Source organism: Patagioenas fasciata, chromosome 24 (genome assembly GCF_037038585.1).
Source record: "Patagioenas fasciata isolate bPatFas1 chromosome 24, bPatFas1.hap1, whole genome shotgun sequence".
NCBI classification, from domain to species: Eukaryota; Metazoa; Chordata; class Aves; order Columbiformes; family Columbidae; genus Patagioenas; species Patagioenas fasciata.
In genome coordinates, this window is record NC_092543.1 from 5,506,650 (window position 1) to 5,524,654 (window position 18,005).

Genomic DNA, 18,005 nt, shown 5'->3' on the forward strand with positions numbered 1-18,005 from the left:
TCCCTGCTCATTGCAGGGGGGGTGGACTAAATGACCTTTGAAGGTCCTTTCCAACCCAAACTGTTCTATGATTCTGTGTTTTTATTCCCATGGTTTATTGTCCTTGCACCTGCACGCAGAGCAGCAGGGAAACCGATATAATTATCAGAGATGACAATTCTGGAAGAGGAGGAGAATTTCCATTCCAGAAAGTTCAATATGCTCACTAAATTAAATCCCTCTTTGGGATACGTGTCTCACGCTGGATTTTGACACATAACGATCTTGCAGAGGTAGGGTGAGAAGTAAGGACCTCAGGAAAAGAACAAACCCTCTAAGAAAGCTCTCCCATGTTCTCCCTGTTCCCTTCCCTCTGTTCCTCTGAGTCTCAGTGCAGAAAAAGCAGCAGCTAAGCAGAAAAACTGAGACCTTTTCGAAAAACGTTGCTCTCTCTAGGTCTCCAAGGTGCTTTCTAGAACTGACGAGCATTTCAAACGGAATTACTTCACTTTGAAACTGTCTAATATAATGGTAATCGCACACAAAGCTTTACTTTAAATACATAATTTACAGAAAAGTGTTGCAAACTGTTACTTACCCAGCCCACCTCCTGCAGGGACTCCGAAACCTCAGAGCATCTCCAGCTCCCGGGTGGCTCCTGCACCTTGTTTTAAATCATCAGGTGGAAGCGAAGCTGGGACATCCAGGCCAGAAAAACTTCACAGGGGAACGATCTAAACTTGCATGGAAAGAGCACACACAGCCCTGCAGTTTGAGACAACAGCCAAAAACATACCGGACAAACATGCTCAAAGTTTGCAGGAAAAGTTGTCCTGCTAATATCAGACATTTTGCAGGAAATAAATCACGACGACTGTGATCCTGCAGGAAACGTTAAAATCTATTTGTAAAACTCACGGAGACAAAACACTTCACTACATACCAGAGAGGTTTGGTTTTTTCCTCTTCTTTTAATTTAGCAGTAACTTTGTCTACAATACATTGACTCACAAATTAGGTGAAGGTATGAAACCACATTCTTCATACTGACATGGGACATTCTGGACTTTTTAAATACCCTCTCTAGGGGGAAATAGTTCTGGACATTCAATGAACATATTTTGAAACAACCAGTGGTGGGAATTTCAATTTTAACAGTGATCATAGTTAGTGAGCCTCGTCCAGAGAGGTCGAAACGCTTTGCTAACGAGCGCAAAGCTCCAAACCTCACGGTACAGATAAGAGGGGAGGGGAAACTGAGGCACGGTGCTGTGCAGCGACTCGCCAGGGTGCAGCAGCAGAGATCTGGCCGTAAATCTCAGCTCTCTACTCCCAGTCACCTCCCACAGTCTCCCAGGTGGGTATGTACTGTCTGGCAGTCCATGTGTTATACAGCAATATCTTCTTTCACCTCTCCCGCTGTCCCGTTGGCTCCGCTGAATTCTGCTGGCGCTCTGCCTTCTTCCTCCTCTCCCTCTTCCTCGTGGGTTGTCGGTGTGCTCAGGGGGGTGGCGCTGGGGAGGTGGGCGATGAGCTGGCCCTCCCGGCGGGACTCGGCCAGCTCTTTGGCGCAGCACACGGGGGTGTTGGTCTCGTACGTGCTGTGGAAACTGTTGTAGTCGACCTCATAAAAATCCTTCTCCAGGGTCAGGACGGGGGTGAAGCGATGTCCCCACAGCACCTCGGTGTCCATGTAGGAGCTGCGAGCCTGGCAAGTCATCCCTGGGGTGGAAACAGAGAGATGTTCAATGCAAAGCTCACCCAACCACTTCATTTCGTTTAAAAGCACTTTCGTGTTATCTCCGTACCTGATTGCTCTGGGACACAGAAAAGGTCTTCGCTTTATACGCCTCACAAAAGGCTCTAGCATGAAAAGCTGAGCACTCAAAGGGACGGACTCATCGCTGTGTCTTCAAGGATGTTTCCTGAACCTCGTGCCACTGGTACCACTAAGCAGCTTCTCTCTGTCCTCACATTGCTCTGTTGAGGTGTTGCTTGCTTGGCTCACACTAACAGCACTTCTGAGTTTTGTCAACCTGCTCCTCAGCCCCAAGGATCAGAGTTTATTTAGTTACTGTTGATGCTTTGCAGAGCGGGGATAAGTGTTCAGCATTGGCGGAACTGTGAACAAATTACCCCGGAATCACCTGCCAATGTCAAGGCTGACACGTTCCAAATATTTCCGTGTCCTAATTATGTTGTTATTTTGGAATTAATTCTGATGATATTTGGAGACTCAGCCTCACAAGGAGGGTGAGAGATAGGCCTGACCAGAATGCATTCAAAACATGCACTTGATCCAGCTCCTGGCCAATACTTCCAAGTCTAACTCCTGCAGCCCAAGGTACACAAACAGAAATCTAATGCAATGCATAAGGGAGAAAATATCAGTGCCAGGTGCTTCAGGGAAGAGCACATCACGTATTCTCACCATGCGAGCTCAACTCAGCGACTGAAATCCCAGAGTAACCAGAAAACTCCTTTCCTTATTAGAAAAAATAAAATAATAACTTTTAAAAAGACACCTTTGTGAGCAGACAGATATTTTGCTCTCGTAATTGCTACGGTCCGTTAAAAGACACCCACACAAGCAAGTTCTCCGGAAAGCTTTACTTGTCTCTTATTGCTTTCCTGAGTTTAAAGCTATCAGGCCAGGAGTGTATTAGTTGCTTTTGGTTCTTGAAAGGGGAAAAGAGGGACAGTGACACATGCGAGACTGAGAGATTTCCAGTTCTGTATCACGGACTCAAAAGCCAATTTTCCCCCCCCAAGAAGATCCACAGGAATATTTGCTTTTGGGCAGGAACAACAAGTACAGCGTTAGTCATAGCGCTCCGGCTTCCTGCTCCGGAAGGAACCGGGGAGCGCAGAGCCTGCTATGAAAAATACTATCGTGCAAGAAGAAAATGATTCCAAGTGTTATTGCCTTAAGGAGAAGTGTTTCCTCCAAGCTCTGAGCGGTTTCAAAGCCAGCAGAGAGCAGGAGAGGGCCCTGTGAATGAACCGGCTCATTCTCATCGTGCCCTCCCAAGTGCTGCATCACATGCAAGTCCCCAAGGCCAAGCTGGGGTGTCCCGGCAAATTGCGGGGGCTCGAGGCATCCCAAGGGAGCTCCTGCCTTAGAATGGGGGTCTGAAACAGCCCCTTCCCTGGGGAGCACCCGACAGTGACCCTGAACGCCAGAGGCACCATCTCCTGCTGTAAATATTCAATTAAGGAAGGGACGATAAACAGCTTTCTCCAGCTTGCAGCGGGAGCTGTTCTCTGGAACCCCAGGGGTACGCGGAGCCAGCACAATGAGACAACTTGTAATGGCTCCATAATCCCATTCAAATATTCCTTTTTGCACATGTGCAGCGGTGTTTTAATTGCATAGGGACATACTGCTTGGCAACTCCCACATTACCCAGTAAACAACAGCATTGTGTCTGCTTCCAATTCCATTAAGCGCCTGCCTTGCAGGCTGCCCTGTGCTCTCCAGCCTGGTTAATTAATGCATCTGTAATGTCCCTAGCTAATTATTGCCTCTATAACTGCACAAGGATGACAGAAAAAGGTGTGGAAACAATAAACCTCACTTCTATCGAGAGCACACGGATGCGGCCAATTTCCATTGGTGTCCCATGTGCTCTGTGCCCTCCAGGCTCTGAACGTCCAAGTTCCACCTTGCAGCCTCACAGAGGAATTCACCAGACTAAAATCTATCGTATTTGTGGCTGTGGGCTCTCCGCAAAAATCAGGGGGGTTGTTTGGCAAGTCTTGCTTACCCGAGTCCATGGGACATCTTGGGTGTAGCGAATCATTATATCGAATGCTCCTATGCACCAACTTTGCTGCTTCTGCTCTTCTTCACTGCCTTGTGCAACTACACCCACCCGAAACGCTGACATTTCGGGCAGCACAAGGAACATTTCAAACTCTCAGAATTTCTTGCAAAAATAATCACAGTATTTACAATAAAGGCCCTTATTCCTTTTCTTAAAGTGGATATAACTATGCATTCGGGGTTTAAATAGTAGAGATAGTTGGTATAGTTACAGAGAAGTGGTATTTGGTGATTTGGGCATTTCATTTAAACAAGCTCCGTGCCAAAAGGATATCCTCATTTCCCCTTTGTCGGCCTAAGTAGATGTGCTTCAAAACTAATTTAAATATTACATCCTGGAGATTTCTATTTTGCAAGTGTTTTCCAGATCATAACACCATTAGAGGTTTAATTTTCTGCTAAACAATCAGGTTTAAAAATGAAAAAGTATGTTTAATATAATTTTGTGCATCCTGTCAGTTGCGGAAAATGCGAAATGATACGTGAAATCTTCAGCTTTCAAGTTTTGGTTACAGCTTTCTCATCTCTTAATTTGGCAGCTTAGCTTTCAGTTGCAAACAAAACTCAGTTTTAATTGAAATCAGAAAAGTTTGTACAAATGTATGAGCAGATGTACCAGATTTTCAATAGAGCTGGAAGCAGTTCCAGGCTTTTTAGGAAGCTGGAGACCAGGGGACTGTCTCCTGGTTTCAAGTCCTGCAATCAACTTCCCATAGAGTTTTAACAATAATTTCATTAGAGTAGAATGCTAAGGAGTGGATTTTTTGGCTGGAATTCCTCCATCACAGGATCAAGAACAGGATTTGTGCATGTTCCTGTTTAATGCAGCCATAGGTGCCTTCCTAAGCGGCTCGTTTCTGCTTTCCACCAGATGAAAAGAAAATATATTGATGTGTGTATTAAACCAGGTGTTTCATTACGTTTGAGAACATAGAGAAACTGAGGAAAGCCTGGTGTGCAAAATAGGTGTCAGGGACACCACTAAGGCTCTTTTCTGTCATCAGAACGAGCTGGGATCACATTTTATCCAAGACAAAGGCACGTGAAGCCGTGCTGACACAAAGCAGTGATGTGATGGCTGGGTAAGGAGCCGGGTTTCCCTGCCCAGCGCTCAAAGGGAGCTGTGTGTTTCAGAGCGAACGTCTCGCCGCTCGCGGTGCTGCTGATTATGCAACTGGAGCAGCCGCTGCCTGGAAAAGCGGTGATTTCTCCTCATTTCCAGGTCTTGTATTACCCCCAGGTCACTGCTTCGAATCAAACTTCATTATCGCAGGGCAAATCTGACTGCGTTTGCAGCTGTTTGGTTATCCAGAGGTGAACCAGCAGCCTCTCTCCAGCTGTTGGATGATGCATATTTTTGTCAAACATAACCAGCGTCTTGACTGGTGGTTTAATGGGAGAGGGCAAAGGGACCACAAAGCACGATTTACCACCCCAAAAATCGCCACAAGCATCAATGTGATCCCGTTAACAGTGCAGCTGAATCTCTCAGCGCTGCTACAAGACCTGGACTTTCTCAGTGGGTAGAGCCATCCCAAGCCCTGGGGCTGTCAAGACAACATTTTTCATCAGCCTAAAATTAACTCTCCTCATTTAAATGCCACAGAGCTCAGTGATTATCTGCTGGCAAAATGTCATGGGGACGCTGGCTGCACGTTGGCTGTATCTACAGTTCAGACACAGATACTGCTGGAAGCGATTTCACTTCTCTGTCCTTGTTTTCATACTCTATTGTACACAGGATGACTTTTCCCCTTGTGCCGGGTGCACTAAACCTGCAGAATTAAATATACTGAGCTCCACCTACTCCACAAGAGCACAGAGAAAGAGCTGATGGACTCAGAGGTATAGTGACACACTGATCTAAGTTAGGATGGCAAGGAGTAGTTATGAAAATTTCAAGTTCTATCACTCTAATTAAGCAATACATGTCTTACTTATAAAATTTATTAGTCCCTTTATGTTAATTAGCCCACAGAACACTGTTACCTCCAAAAAGTCAATATTCCTCTAACTTGAAAAGGAATATTAGACCATAGAAGCATGGTCCTCCAATTACTTGTGCTGTCTCCTTTAGCGGAGGACATGGCTGGGCTTGATTCACTTTGATTTTTGTGCCAGAGGAGAGTAATAGGATTTTAATTTGTCTGAATGCTCTCCAGGCGTGCAGGAGCTCGTAGGCACTGTAAATGGGGGGGAAAAAAAAGGATCTTGTGATTTAAAGACCTTGGATTCAATGGCCACATCTCAGCCAGGCACAACCTGAGCTCGCACCATGGCAGTTCAAGCCCCTCACCAAGGTATTGGTAGCGACTGCAAATGCACCTCAGACGACCAGGCTACCTCTGCAGGAGAGCTCAGCTCGTGAACAGAATCACTCAGACGTCTCTCCTTTCCTTGTAATTACATAAGCAGCTTCTCTAACAGTTCTGCAAGGTCCTTCTTGCAGAAAAGAAAACTTATTTATATGCAAAATGCAAAACAAACCAAGACAACCCAAACCAGATGATGAATGCACAATGACTCCATTTAGTCATTTCACCCTTCCTTTGTTCTCTCATTAAAATAATGATTAATTTCAAGGTATCTTATGTTGTGACTACTACTTTTTGCCCTATATTTACTGCCAGGAAATTTTAACTATGTCCTCTGCAAAGGTGGATAAATTGAGGTACAAAAAGAGTTGCTGTTCGTCTACACCCCTACACAGGGATAGGGTGAGGCAAATTACTTCTAATCGTTAAACCACTTCCTATCACAGACTCTAAGCCAGAGGTATCCATGCCTATCCCTTCCTAGGGGTTTACCAGACCTAGGCCTGGTCTGTCAACAGAGCTCTGATTTCTTTTTGCCACCGTGGGAAGGAGAAAAGCAACGAAAGCAAAGATGTATTCACTTTGCAAACAGACTTTTCCACCATCACATTTTTCCCTTTCCTTGCGGGTCAAACGTGGACCAGCTGATCTTGACAAGTGTCCCTTTCAGATAAGGCAGAAGAGAATTAATTCCTTCAAGTAATCTCTGTGACCAATTCATTAAGCAGGCACCGCGAGTGATGCTACGGCTTCCCGGATGCCACCAAGCAGCGCTGGAAGTCAGGACACTTGTCGTCTATCTTGATTTTGTCTTTACAGTGCTCATCTCACTTGGCAACGACCACAACAGATCCACCCAGAAAATCAGGCTCCCTTTAGCATTTTTTAAGCTCTCGTGGGGCTGCGGTACTTCAACCGCACTAAAATACCCATTGGGAAGACCCCAGTCATGGGGTGGTCGGTGCAACAGCTGCGGGTCCCTCAAGAACAGTCCCTCTCACTAGAATAATGCTAAGTTTATTTTCTTTCTTAGCAAAACCATCACATTTGAGGCTGGCTGTTAAGTTTCTTGCTTGTTGCTATTCTTCAGTGTGTTGTTACTCATCCTTTCAAAACTTCCAGTCAACTTGAACACAAAAACATGGTTTTAAAACACAATGTTTCACTTGGTAAATAAAACAATGACTTGAAGTGTTCCATAGTTTTCATTTCAAGCTATTTACCACCTTTGCCTTCCCCTGAGTCAGAATTAAGCTTAAATGTCAGTGAGAAGAGTCACTTGTTTGAGAGGAGACAACACATTACATTTGTGATATGTCTATGGTTGTTAAAGCGATTGGAAATAGTTATGAAACTGCTGTTTCAGTGAAAAATATTCACGCTTTCAGCCAAGACATTACACTTAGATTTCCTTAGACATCTGTACATTGACAGTCACCATTCTGACCTGCTTTCAAAATACCTTATGAAAAAAATAGAGCTGTCTCTTCCTCACTAGTGCGGGGTGCATTCCCAGTATGATTTGCTATTGTCTGTAAAGACGGAATCATTTCCATTAATTTTTCCACCTGCCAACACCATGCAGGTCTCAACTGGCCCTGTGCGCCACGTACAGAGCTTTATTTGCTGCCCAGTCCTACCTCTGTGGTGGTGGCTCCTAATTTTACATAGGGGTTACTAAGGGAAAAAAATGGCCTCTTGCGTTTTTATACCACCCTGAACCTGTCCAGGTGGTGACAGTATCATCTCCTAGAAGTCACGCTGCAGGTAAATGATACCATGCCCAAAAGCAGATGAATACATGATAGCAAGAAAAGAACCTAAACAATTTGCTTGAAGCAAATTTTAAGGTATGGAGGTAGGGATTAATATCCCCAAACTGCTTTAGCAATAGGACAAAGTGTGAGGACAAAGGAAAGCGCAAACACTGGGCTTCTGCAAGCTGCTATCGTGGCAAAACATCCCCCCCCGGCCCGGTTGCCATATGTCATCCCGAAAAGCACCTCAGCCTCTGAATCAGAGAGCAGCAGCATCTGAGGTTCGCTCTGCGCCAAGTTCAATGCAAACTGGCTCTTCTAGCTCCAATTTTGGAATTTCACAGCCTGTCTTCTGAGACCAGACTAATCCATTTCCACAGATGTATGCTCCTTAATATCATTACACACTGGCCTGTACAATCCCTCTGGGAGAGGAGTCCATTTGTAAAGCGATATTATTCCTGTGCCATGCTTTTAATTCTGAGGTTGTTATTGGTAATGACTTCCTCGCACACATATCAGCCCAGGCTGAGCTTTCACAAGAGGGAGGCAGCGCAGTGGATGTTCAAACAGACTCCGATAGTGTCACTGTGTGAGGAGCAAAGAGGCTTTGGACAAACAAAGAACTGCATTCCGTGTTCACGTTAGGGGGTTCTAGTATCGAGTAAATGTTTAGGCTCCAAAATAAGCTTGCATTACAAATCTTTGCCTTTGATAGTCTTTTCCACCCACCCCTTCTTTTGCTTCATCTCTACAGTATCCTGCTGGGAAAGAATATTTGCCTAGTAACGCCAAAGGAATTCCACTCGTACAACCCAGGTACAGCGCAGTGTATGCATAACCTCCCACCAGCGCTCTTTGGAACAATCAGCTATTGCTATTCGCCTAATGACTAAAGGGCGATACTGGCAAACTGAATTAGCTCTCTGGGGAGCTGCCCGTGAGAGTGAAGCTCTGGGATGCAGGAATTTGAGAGACTATTTCCCCTTACATCTGGCTATTAGGAGACTAAGGAGGGCAAATCTCAAGGAAGAGACAATATTAATAGTAAGCAAGGGCCAGAACCTGTGGGACAGGATGCTTCTTTCATCGCTGGCCACAAACACACCCGTAGGAGGAAACGGAATAAGCCGAATATATGTCCTAATCTACCCATTACACAGCATTGTGTTGTGCTGTTAAACAGCTGCTGGGTTCCAAGAGTCACAAAAGCAGTTTCTGTATTTTTCCCCTTTGCAAACATATGTCCTGCATCACGTGCAAGTCGTTCAGTGTCAGCACATGCTGGTTTACAGGGTATAGTAATGTTTGGGCACTTCCTTCGTAGCCTGCATTAAAAAGCAACATCACAGCAATACCTAAAATAGCACAGTTACAGCCAATTGTTAATACAGAGGAGAAACGGGGAAAGGGTTGCACTGGGGATTTTGATCACAGAAAACAAGAGACCTCATGGATTCCTTTACTCTGTTCCTTTTCACCCATGGAGCAGTTTTAACTGATGATGGACAGTTTCTTGACTAAACCCCCTTCGGCTGAATCCCAGGCTTACAAAAAGAGTATGAAATACTGCAATGTGAGCTAAAGGACCCACCTTTTAATTGCTTGTTATCTCAGACCACAATACCCCACCTGGATCAGTCACTAGAGAAGGACAAATCCCAAGATAATTCTCAGTCCAGGTGACATTAACAGTAAAATCTTAACGCCAAACTCCACTCCTTTGTTCCCCTTCGCCCCTCAAAACTGTGTCTGGATTTGACAAGTCCTTACCTGTTGCTTCCACCATTCCCTCCAGGATGACAACGATTTCAAACTCCTCCTTCTCCAGCTGGGTGCGGGACATCTCCCAGAAGGGGCTTTTCTCATTGATTTCGTGAGAGATGATAAGAGGCGACACCAAGAACAATCTGTCATCTCCAGTGTCAAATCCCACGTTGATGTCTGTTTGGTTCAAGGGGATGAACTCTCCTTCTTTGGTCTGTTTGGACTTGATCAGTTTGGCTCTAATGGAAGCCTCGACAATGTGGGAGTTGCGGAGGTCTCCAACCCGGAACATGAGACAGAGCTTCTCATCCCTCATGGAAATCACTGCGTTGTTAGAAAACATGAGGGTTTCAGCCCTCTTCTTTGGTTGGCTGATCTTGACGAACATGCATCCCACCATGAACGCGTTGACGATGGAGCCCAGAATAGCCTGGATCAGGAGCAGCACGATGCCCTCTGGGCATTTCTCCGTGATGACCCTATAGCCATAGCCAATTGTTGTCTCAGTCTCGATAGAAAACAGAAACGCAGAAACAAATCCACTGAGATTTTCAACACAGGGGATCCAGTTCTCATCTTCAAGATGGTCCAGGTCTCCCCGGATGTAGGCAATGAGCCACCATATGAACCCAAAAAACAACCAAGTGATGGTGTAGACCATAGTGAAGACAAGAAGGTTAAACCGCCACTTGAGGTCCACCAGCGTCGTGAAGAGGTCACTAAGGTACCGATAGGTTTCTTGGACGTTTCCGTGGTGCACGTTGCACTTGCCGCTTTTCTCCATGTAACGCTGACGTGGCTTCTTACCTTCTGCTGATATGAGGCGGGTTCGGTCGGTGGCAATGGGGACGTCATCCCGAGCCTGCTTGGGGATCTTCTTGGGCTCTCTGGATGTCACTCCAATGTCCATGTCCTGGTTCATGAAGATCCTAGAATCTCCGGCCATGGCTGGGCTGAGGGAGTATAAAGAAATAAAGTTTAAGATAATAGGAAAAGAGCTGAGACAAAAGCCATTTCATTTTACCGCCTGAACCATTGTGACAGACCAGGACAACAACCATTGAACTGGATGTTAAATACTGACTTAATACACAGGCTCTTCAACCATGAACCAGCTGCCAGTCACTCTGCTTAATGCACTGGTGGAACCTCAGAAAATATGGCAATGAGCATAGTCTGGGAGTCATGAAATAGGTAAACCTTGTTATGGCTTATTTTTTTTAATGTTCTTCAGATTTTTTTAACACCCCAAAATTTGCTTTTGATCAGAACTAGGAGCGAAATAAAGGAACATAACATATATTTCCAAAAGAGTTTTTGGGTGCCTCGAGTTTTATGTGCATATCAAGAGAAATTAATAGAAATGCTGAGCACCACCGTCTACATAAATCTCACGTAAGTCTGAATTATGCATGAGGGTTTCTTTTACAGTCAGCAGAGAATGGCACCTCCAGGGATAATAGGGATTTTAGGTGCGCTGAATCACCTTCTGGAAGTAACCAACCCCTGCCCAAAGGAAGCCGGGGCTATGAATGTGAAAAAGGCTTTTAAATCAGCATCTTGCATTATGTGTCTGAAGGTGTGATGGATCCAGGGCTGCTGTTAATCAGATATCAGGACCCTCCACTCCATCTGACATTAGACAAAACCACTGGATGCTCTTAGAAATGTGACAGCTAGTAAAAAGCCCACTGTCTACATGCAAAACGATGCTTAACAAGATACAAATAAATAATACAAAAAGATGGCTGCGATGATTTTTGTAGGTTATAATGCAACATCCTGTTTACTGAGATGATTAGATACTCCTTTAAATAAAAAACCCACACATGCTCTATTGAAAAATGAGTCTTGACTCTGAATGCAGGGCACAGACAAAATCTCTGTGAAAGACTACCTAAGAAGCCTTAGGGATATCAAAGATAGAGGAGCAATATTCTCTATGGCGTTCACTCTCTGCATTGTCCTCTGCAAATCCTATTAAAACCTAGCTAAATCTATTACTGCTCCCTCTATCTTTAATCTTCTTATGCGTCTGTGAATGAGAAAAGGTGTAGAGATACAATTAGGAGTATCTTGGGAGAGACAATTTTAAGATTGAGCAAAGTAGCTTCATCTTTTTGCCATCAAAAAGAACAAAGGGTGGGTGGGAAGGAAGCAGAGGCAGGATGAATAAATGAAGCAACAAATTTCCACTTCCATTCTGCTGTAGCCAAGTCTGGTTAACAGCAAAGAATTGCTCTTAGCCCTCGGATAAGTCACCATCAATCACTGCTCCAACGAAGCAGCCAGCGCCTGTTGCTGGAACCAGCCCCGCTGGCTCCTGTCTCCAGGGAGCCCAACCATCTGTCCCCAGCGCGGTCCCAAGGCTGCTTCGCGCTGGCAAATGTTCCCGGTTTAAGGGTTTGGGCCAGGGCTGAGCCAGCGCAGCCACAGGAAGGGGTAAATAATAGGGATTAGTGATGCCGGGATGGTAAATTAGGGGAGATCAGGTTTGCATGTCATCCTGAACGCGGGTTAGATCACCCCAGCACTGCGCTGGTCCCTTCCCCAAACAAGGATTTGGGCAGAATATTAACCTCTGTTTCTTCCTCTTGTGGAGGCAGGACCCCTGTGAGCCGGCTCATGGTGTATTTAGATTCATCCTCAGCTGTTGTCTCCTACTTGTTGCAAATGCAAATCTCCCAGCCCATCGCTCTGCCTCGCCGCTGCCTTATGCCGTGTGTCTATTGACACGCGTGCAAAGCGGCTGCCAGATGCTGTCAAATTATAAGGGTACATATTGACTCGCACTTCACAACATGGGAAAGCATATGCCAAGTGCAAGTCAGAACAATCCCACACTTCTCGTTTGGTTTTGGTGGTGTTTTTCCTTTTTAATAGGGAAAGAGGCATCCCATCCGCCGACTGAAAGAGAATTAGGCACAGAGAAGAACCTCTTTGCTTTCTTCTCTTGAGTATTACTTTTGATCTTTGATTGCATTGTTTGATTAATCTAAAACTACTTCATTTGGCCTAAAAAGCTTTAGATCAAGCCAGTGTAGAAATGTAAAAATAGGTGAGTGTTGCATGTTTTCGATTTAAAAAGAACGGTGCTCATTTTGTTATAAAAGTTCAATTTGGAGCTGAGTTTCGCTTACAATGACACTATGTAAGAGAGCAATCAATTGCAAGATATTCATCTATAGTGTGAGGTTTCATATTTTAGATTCATACCAAAGAGACCCAAAGGATCCCGAAACATATTAAAAAGAATGGAGTAGAATAAAAACAATCAAAAAGCCTAAATCCCTAGAAAAATCACTCTGGTGAAGCAGAGTGGAGTGACTGCCCGGTAATGAAAGTGCAGGGAAACCTGCTTTAACTAAAACTCAAGGGACCGGCAACACCACTTCTCTAATGCTACTGATCTTTAACAATAGGTCAAGCGAAATCTTTGCGGAAACCTTCAGGAACACCTTACAAAACGTCCATTAAAACAGAAGAATTCCTGCTGTATATGAACTTTACTGACAGCTTCAGTGGCATTACAGTTTCTCCTAATATTTAATCTTAAACTCCCCCATGGTAGCATAAGCATAACCTCAGTACGTGGTTATTGAAAATACTAAAGCAGGTGAATCTTTGCATTAGATTCTTTAAAAGCAATAATATTGGTTAGTAGTTTGAGCACAGGTTTGGATGTTTGAAGACTTTCTGTTCCAAATAATTTCAGTGTTTTTTATCTAATTCTGAGCGGTTTAGCTGCTCTGGGCAACTTTAGCACAGCTGATGAGATACTCTAAAAGGAGCACTGCACCTATGTGAGGATCTGGTTAACTCCTCCATCGGATAATGGACTGCCTCTGCTATCAAGCATACGCATCTTTTGCAGATAATGGTAATTACGTGCAAGCATCTCACGGAGATTCAGACTTTAGTTTGTAAATCACTGCTCCCTCCAGCAAAGAGATCCGCGAGATGAAATTTCCTCTTATAGTCACACGCACCATCCTGTTTCATTGGCATTTACCATCTTTGGGTAAAAGAGGCCAGGATAATAAAAATGTCACTTTTGTACAACGCTGCTTTTCCTTTTTAACTGCAAAAAGAGAAGTGAGTCAGTGTATTATCAACCTTGCAGAAAGGGTTTTATCAGTCTTGCTGTTGCTCAGCTTTTGTCCAGACAGCAGACTCAGGGCAGGCGGTGACATTTAGGGCTCTTACATTTGCTGCAGGGGAGTCAAGCTGGGGTCAGCTCAGCATCCTCTGGAGGTTTTGTTTTGCAGAGCTGATGTACCTCCTGATAGCTCAAGGCTTCCAGATCGGAATTTGCTGAATACACCACAGAAGGTAAAACAAGAAAAACCTGTAAGAGACTTTTCCCCCCTGCTGACCGTGGTGGCTTTTCCGATTTAAATAACCCCGATTTTCCTTAAGTGTCAGTGGGGATAGGGTTTGCTCCTGGAGAGGTGTAAACTGGCAGGCAGGAGGAGTTTGGAGATATGAATTTGTCATCAAGTTTGTGTAAAAAAATACTCATTATAGTTTTAAACCTGGTGCCTACTTGTTCTTGCATTATGAGAATAAATGAGCAGCTGTTCTGTAGTGAACCCACCCCCCTTCCCCAAATCAGGATTCTACTTAATTGTAATTTATTGTCCCAAAGAGAAATGGATACGGCAGTAAATACTAAACAGATCTTTACTGAAAAACTTGGTTCTTTTGCTGCTTCTAACTGCACCACCGAAGACAGATGTCACCTAAGACACAAGTCACTGTCCCCAGATTCCTCTGGGGCACAGAGTCTGCTTTGGGTTAGTTGGTAGAGGAATAGAGCAAATTAAAGCAGTAGCACCCAAAGAGATTAAAGGCATTGTTTGCTAGTGGAAAGATGGAGGAAGAAAAGATATTAGTAAAGATGGCCTTGGACAACCTGAAGGTAAATGGCTATTAGAGATGTGCTGACTGACAGGTGGGCTTTGATTTCCCACTCTTATTTACTATGACTGAGGCTGAAAAGCCAATGATGCCAACACGAGGTGACCTTTTGAGGCACACGCATGCATGTGAGAAAAAGAAAGGCAAGAAGGTTTATGCAAATCATGTCGTCCTTCAGTTTTCTGACTTACAAATAGAAATGGTGCTGGCTGCCTCTTTGGGAAGCGCTTGGAGATCCACAGATGGAGGGAGTGACAACAGAGGTTTGCTCTTCAAAAACGGGGCAGAACACCTAAGGAAGCTGCACAAGAAGGGAGAACTGTGGCAAAGTTTCCTCATCCAAAAAACGGCTTTTCAAAGGGTGATCTCACTCAGCACCCGAGTGGGAAGATGCACAGTGTTCAACACAGGTGTCATGTACTCTAACGTGTTATTTATATACTAAGATCTGTGGAACAAGGAAGTGCTTTATTTCCCATATTTCAAGGTGGGGAAGTGAATCGCAAAGACATTTGCTCCTTCCATGCTCACACTGTTTCCAAAATCCTGTCATCACTGCACCACTCTTCCTCCTTTCCAGCAGCACCGAATACAGCCCGGCTGCTTCAGGTACGTCTGAAGATGGCTCTGGAAACCCTGCACTGCCTGACCTATCAGCGTGAATAACTGGGCCAGATGACTTCTAATGCCAAGAAATCACGTTTCTGTTCTCTCAAGTAGCTACAGGTTTCAAGTAGATTTTTTTCCCACCAACCATGAAGTAAAGCATTAAAAAAGCCCATGCATAACATATTGACTTCAGACCAATGCATACAATTCTGAAAAGTGAAATGATGTTTTTTTTTATCAACAAATAAACACTGAAAATAAACCCATTTGATCCTTCAGTCCCCAAGGAAGTGAGTCTGCCTGAGGCACTCTGTCTGTCTCTCTCTATCCTTTTACCCCAGACTCTATTTTTAGGGGGACCTTATGGTGTCGTTGAATATTTGACTGTTCTCTTTCAACCAGCACAACTGAACAAAGGAAAAGAGACACGTTTGTCCTGATAAGACGCTCCTGTTCTCCTGATACTGGCTGCTTGTAGATGGGTCACGCTGAATTTTGAAAGCAGAACCTCCATACTTAGTGAAAATCCTACCCCGAGAGCACCCTTTTATTTAGATATTTCACCATTATAGCAACTGAGAACCACTCTGTAACCCACAGCTGGGTTAAGAAAATAAGATAAAATGGAAGGATGTTAATATCACTTCACCTTTCTCCAGTAACTTGCAACCAAATAGCTCAGAGATGAGCTGATGATGTTCAACACTGTGCAGACAAGAGCAGTCACAGAGACACAAACTGACCTACCCGATACCAAAATGTTGGTTAAGTACCAAAACTCACCCCAAATGTCCGAGTGGCTCTCCTGACCTCAAACTGAATAGGAAGCAGGTGACTTACAGCAAAGAGTCCAGAGATTTGGCTCAGAATACGATTCTAAAACTCTCTTTGCCTTTTTCGGAGTCTATAAATAGTTGGGCTGGAACCTTCCAGAGGTGCAGAGGTTTTTTCTCATGGGAACAAGGAACGATCCTGATCCTTCATCTCTGAGTAACAAACACTGGGGGAAAGAACGGAACCCCAGAAGTGAAATAACTCCCCCACCACAAACAGTGCCAGACGCACTTCCCACAGAGCACAGGAGGCACCTGCTTGATGCCAGAACCCCCAAAAGTCAGATGGTAAAGTTTTGGGGACAGTTTCTGCCATTCTTGATTGGTTCCTGAAGCTCTGAGGTCAAAACCAAATGAGAGATGTGCTGTATAAACGTTAGCGTGATACTGCCAGCCAGCATGTACTGATACAAAAAGGAGGATTCCTGGCACCTTTTTGACCGATGTAGCAGGTAAAAATGGAATTAGTTGCACTTTTACATCCCAGAGCCACAAACACCCGTAGGGATTCCCAATGTATTAAACTGCCTGTCCCCTCCAAGGGCTGAACATGCCACTTCATCCTTTGGAGACTTCATTGCAAGTGCTTTTTAAACCCTGAACTGGCTAGTAAGTACTTTAATTATAAAATAATTTAATCTTTCACCCTAGGTGAGGGTTATGGAGCCACTCCATGCATTTCAGGGCTGCTTACTGATCAGTCTCCCCCTGCCTATTGTATTCCAGTGATCCCTGCTATCTGGTACCTGAGCAGTTCATCATTTTTAATGTTTCTTCCTTTGCTAGATCTGATAGTGCTTTTGTACAAGATCAACATGCAATCCCCAGCCTCCCAAAGAGTTTCCTGGCAGCTGGTGAGTTAGACAACAGCACATCTCCGCCTTGCACCCCAGCAGGCTTGGGCACAGAACCCTGCTGTTCAGCTGCTTGTCCTCCTGCCTCCTTTGCAACCAGAGAAGAAAAGAAGGGAAGTGGAAAAACCAAACAAAATCAGGGAACTTACTTGCTAAGAGCGGCTCTGCATCAGCGTCGTGCCTCGGCACTGGGGGGACGCTGGCCGGTGACAGGACCGAGGAGTAGGTGACCCAGCCGCTGGCCAAGTGTCCGGTCCATGCCATCACCAGGGAGCTGGGGTCGCCTGCTTGTTCTGGGGCTGGCTCCTTCCTTCTTCCCTCTGCCTGTTGTTAGAAAACATCGATGTGGCGCTGAAGATGGAAACGCACACACCACTGTCCCTGGGGATCCCCGAATTCCCTTGTTCTGGGGGGGCTCCTCACCCCCTGCCTTGCCTCGCTCCTGCTCTCTCCCATCCAAAGGAATTCTTGGCGGTCGGAAGCTTTTTAAAGGGCTGGGGCGGAGGGGAGGGAGAGGAAAGCACTGCATGCGATGGGGAGCATCATCTGTTCTGAATGAGCAGCCAAGGGAGAGCCGGGAGGGGAGGGGTTTGAGCGGCTGCTTCGCACAGAAAGGGCTGGCGGGGGGGGGAGAGGCGTGTTCGTGCTTGGGAAAAGACAGAAAAGGCAGGGACCCTGCTGCCCTGTCACCTCCCCATCACCCTGTGCTCACTTCTCCTCCCTCTGCCTCTGTTCTCCTTGCCCGGATTACTGGGTGGGCTTCATGGGTTTTTTTTTTTGGGGATGGGCGTTGCATTCTTGCTTTAAAATCACACACACAGTTCTAGGAAAAAGGAGAATGCACAAGCTGCACATGTAACAGGGAGCACACGTGCACACAGCAGCGCTGTGCAAACCCTTTCTTCCAGGCTGGAGCCTGGAAAAGCGGAGCGAAGGAGGGAGAACGTGATTCCTCCCGGCTTTTCCCTTGCTGCTCAAGCGCTGTTTGCTGAGTGAGTTGTGTTGTTTGCCTGCGATCCAGCGAGTCCCAGGGAATGCTCTCAAAGTGCTTCAGTGGTTTGCTCTGCTTTTTGTCTTTTATTTTTTCCCCACTGATAATACCACGCTGTCTCTAGCTTAGTAAAATATTTCCTCTTAGAAAAGCA

The 18,005-nt window shown here is 45.2% G+C and overlaps 1 protein-coding gene across 4 annotated transcripts in view; it reads right to left on the reverse strand.

Annotated features, from left to right (window-relative positions):
- KCNJ5 (potassium inwardly rectifying channel subfamily J member 5) overlaps positions 1-18,005 on the reverse strand; it is a 66,077-nt gene that overhangs the window by 21,383 nt on the left and 26,689 nt on the right. For 2 of the 4 annotated variants that reach the window (XM_071798685.1, XM_071798686.1), the window contains 3 exons: positions 17,010-17,184; positions 9,651-10,597; positions 931-1,701 (listed from right to left, as the gene is read on the reverse strand). In XM_071798685.1, the coding sequence (XP_071654786.1) occupies positions 1,367-1,701; positions 9,651-10,590 (1,275 nt within the window). In that variant the 5' untranslated portion in view covers positions 10,591-10,597; positions 17,010-17,184 and the 3' untranslated portion in view covers positions 931-1,366. Of the gene's footprint in view, positions 1-930; positions 1,702-9,650; positions 10,598-17,009; positions 17,593-18,005 lie in introns of those variants that run through there. The other 2 variants (XR_011735635.1, XM_071798687.1) reach the window with 1 other exon arrangement.